This window comes from Sprattus sprattus (assembly GCF_963457725.1).
Source record: "Sprattus sprattus genome assembly, chromosome: 14".
Taxonomy (NCBI): domain Eukaryota; kingdom Metazoa; phylum Chordata; class Actinopteri; order Clupeiformes; family Clupeidae; genus Sprattus; species Sprattus sprattus.
In genome coordinates, this window is record NC_137912.1 from 9,835,651 (window position 1) to 9,838,150 (window position 2,500).

At 45.4% G+C, this 2,500-nt stretch overlaps 1 protein-coding gene across 2 annotated transcripts in view; it reads left to right on the forward strand.

The window, feature by feature from the left end:
• osbpl8 (oxysterol binding protein-like 8) overlaps nucleotides 1-2,500 on the forward strand; it is a gene marked incomplete at its 5' end in the record, with an annotated part of 76,379 nt that overhangs the window by 68,989 nt on the left and 4,890 nt on the right. For both annotated transcript variants that reach the window (XM_080850899.1, XM_080850900.1), the window contains one exon: nucleotides 319-504. In XM_080850899.1, coding sequence (XP_080707025.1) covers nucleotides 319-504 — 186 coding nt within the window. The remainder of the gene's footprint in view (nucleotides 1-318; nucleotides 505-2,500) is intronic.

Genomic DNA, 2,500 nt, shown 5'->3' on the forward strand with positions numbered 1-2,500 from the left:
AACAGACTTCTTTTTTTGTTGTGGTCAATTTTTTTATTGACACCATTTATGCATTCAAGACATTTATGCAGTTATGAAACATACTTTTTGATGCCAAATGTCGATTCTCTGATTTTGGGAGCTGAGGTTATGTCTCCATGTGTGCAGCATTTACAGTGTCCCCTTTGCCCTTATCATATTAAGCCCATATTAGGACCTTTATTAACACTTGCATCGCTAAGGAGATATCTCTGGCTTGGACGCTGCGTATGTTGTGCGTCGGGTGTTTTTCAAAACGCGGTCCTCAACATCTCATCCGGGTGTGACGCTATGCTACAGGTTATGGCAGCACGTGACGCGCGCCATCAACAACAAGGACCAGACGGAGGCCACCAACGAGAAGTTCATATTGGAGGAGGCGCAGAGGAAGTCGGCTCGCGAGCGCAAGGCCAAGTGCGAGGAGTGGAACCCCAGTCTGTTCGAGCAGGACTCCATCACCGGAGAGTGGCACTACCGCTACGCAGAGTGAGTCGCTAAACAAAACACACACACACACATCCGAACGACAAGTGAGTCGCTTAACACAACACACACACACACACACACACATCTGAACGACAAGTGAGTCGCAAAACAAAACACACACACACACATCTGAACGACAAGTGAGTCGCTAAACACAACACACACACACACACACACACATCTGAACGACAAGTGAGTCGCAAAACAAAACACACACACATCTGAACGACAAGTGAGTCGCTAAACACAACACACACACACACATCTGAACGACAAGTGAGTCGCAAAACAAAACACACACACATCTGAACGACAAGTGAGTCGCTAAACACAACACACACACACACACATCTGAACGACAAGTGAGTCGCAAAACAAAACACACACACATCTGAACGACAAGTGAGTCGCTAAACACAACACACACACACACATCTGAACGACAAGTGAGTCGCAAAACAAAACACACACACATCTGAACGACAAGTGAGTCGCTAAACAAAACACACACACATCTGAACGACAAGTGAGTCGCTAAACAAAACACACACACATCTGAACGACAAGTGAGTCGCTAAACACAACACACACACACACATCTGAACGACAAGTGAGTCGCAAAACAAAACACACACACATCTGAACGACAAGTGAGTCGCTAAACAAAACACACACACATCTGAACGACAAGTGAGTCGCTAAACAAAACACACACACATCTGAACGACAAGTGAGTCGCTAAACAAAACACACACACATCTGAACGACAAGTGAGTCGCTAAACAAAACACACACACATCTGAACGACAAGTGAGTCGCTAAACAAAACACAGACACATCTGAACGACAAGTGAGTCGCTAAACAAAACACACACACATCTGAACGACAAGTGAGTCGCTAAACAAAACACACACACATCTGAACGACAAGTGAGTCGCTAAACAAAACACACACACATCTGAACGACAAGTGAGTCGCTAAACAAAACACACACACATCTGAACGACAAGTGAGTCGCTAAACAAAACACACACACATCTGAACGACAAGTGAGTCGCTAAACAAAACACACACACATCTGAACGACAAGTGAGTCGCTAAACAAAACACACACACATCTGAAAGACAAGTGAGTTGCTAAACAAAGCACACACACATCTGACCGACGGACCCCTGACTCATCTCTGCTCTTGGTTCTCTTATGATGAGGGGGGGAGGGGTGGATAATGGTTAGTTAAATGTCGCATTAATCTTTGTTTCAGACACTCTATTATTAGAGTGATTATCACATTCATCAAAGCTCATTGTCATGATTAATGAAGCTAGCGTGACAAAGGACAAGCTAAGTACACATTTGTTATCACTGTGACTGAAATATCAAGCGAGGTAAATGTGACATCTAGTGGCTCGATGCAGGCACACAGGCAATGCACCAATAAACAAAGTGCATGGCATGGGTGAATGGATATACGAATAGCTCTTTCAATTAGAGTTTCTTCCAATTCCAGCCAGTCTCATTGAAGACCATTGGGGTAAAAGTTAGCCTAGAGTCCTGAAGTCTCCATAGATACTCCTTAGCTCAGTAACTTTCCACTGGGTCCAGGGGTGGGAAACTCCAGGCTAGTGTGGAATGCAGACTATGAGCCAGGCTCAACTGTCCAGCAATAGAGCCTGACCTCACTAATCCTTCTGCACCAACATTTAGGAGGTCACCTCCCAAGAGAACACAACCGTGTGCCTTCAGATTCATCTGTATTTCTGGTACACCTGAACCCCACCTCCACGCCTAGAAAAGCCCAGTTAGAGCTAAAGCCCGAAAGCTGCTGGTTGCTTGACGACGGCATAGACCTGAACTTGGGTCATCAGTCCCATCAGCCGGGAGTGACGCTATGTGACATGATGATGCGGTTTGACCTGAGGCTTTGGCAGGTTTGATGTATGAGCAGTGGAAACCCCCAAAAAGGGGCTTCATTTTAGATGATGTTTAAAGGCCAG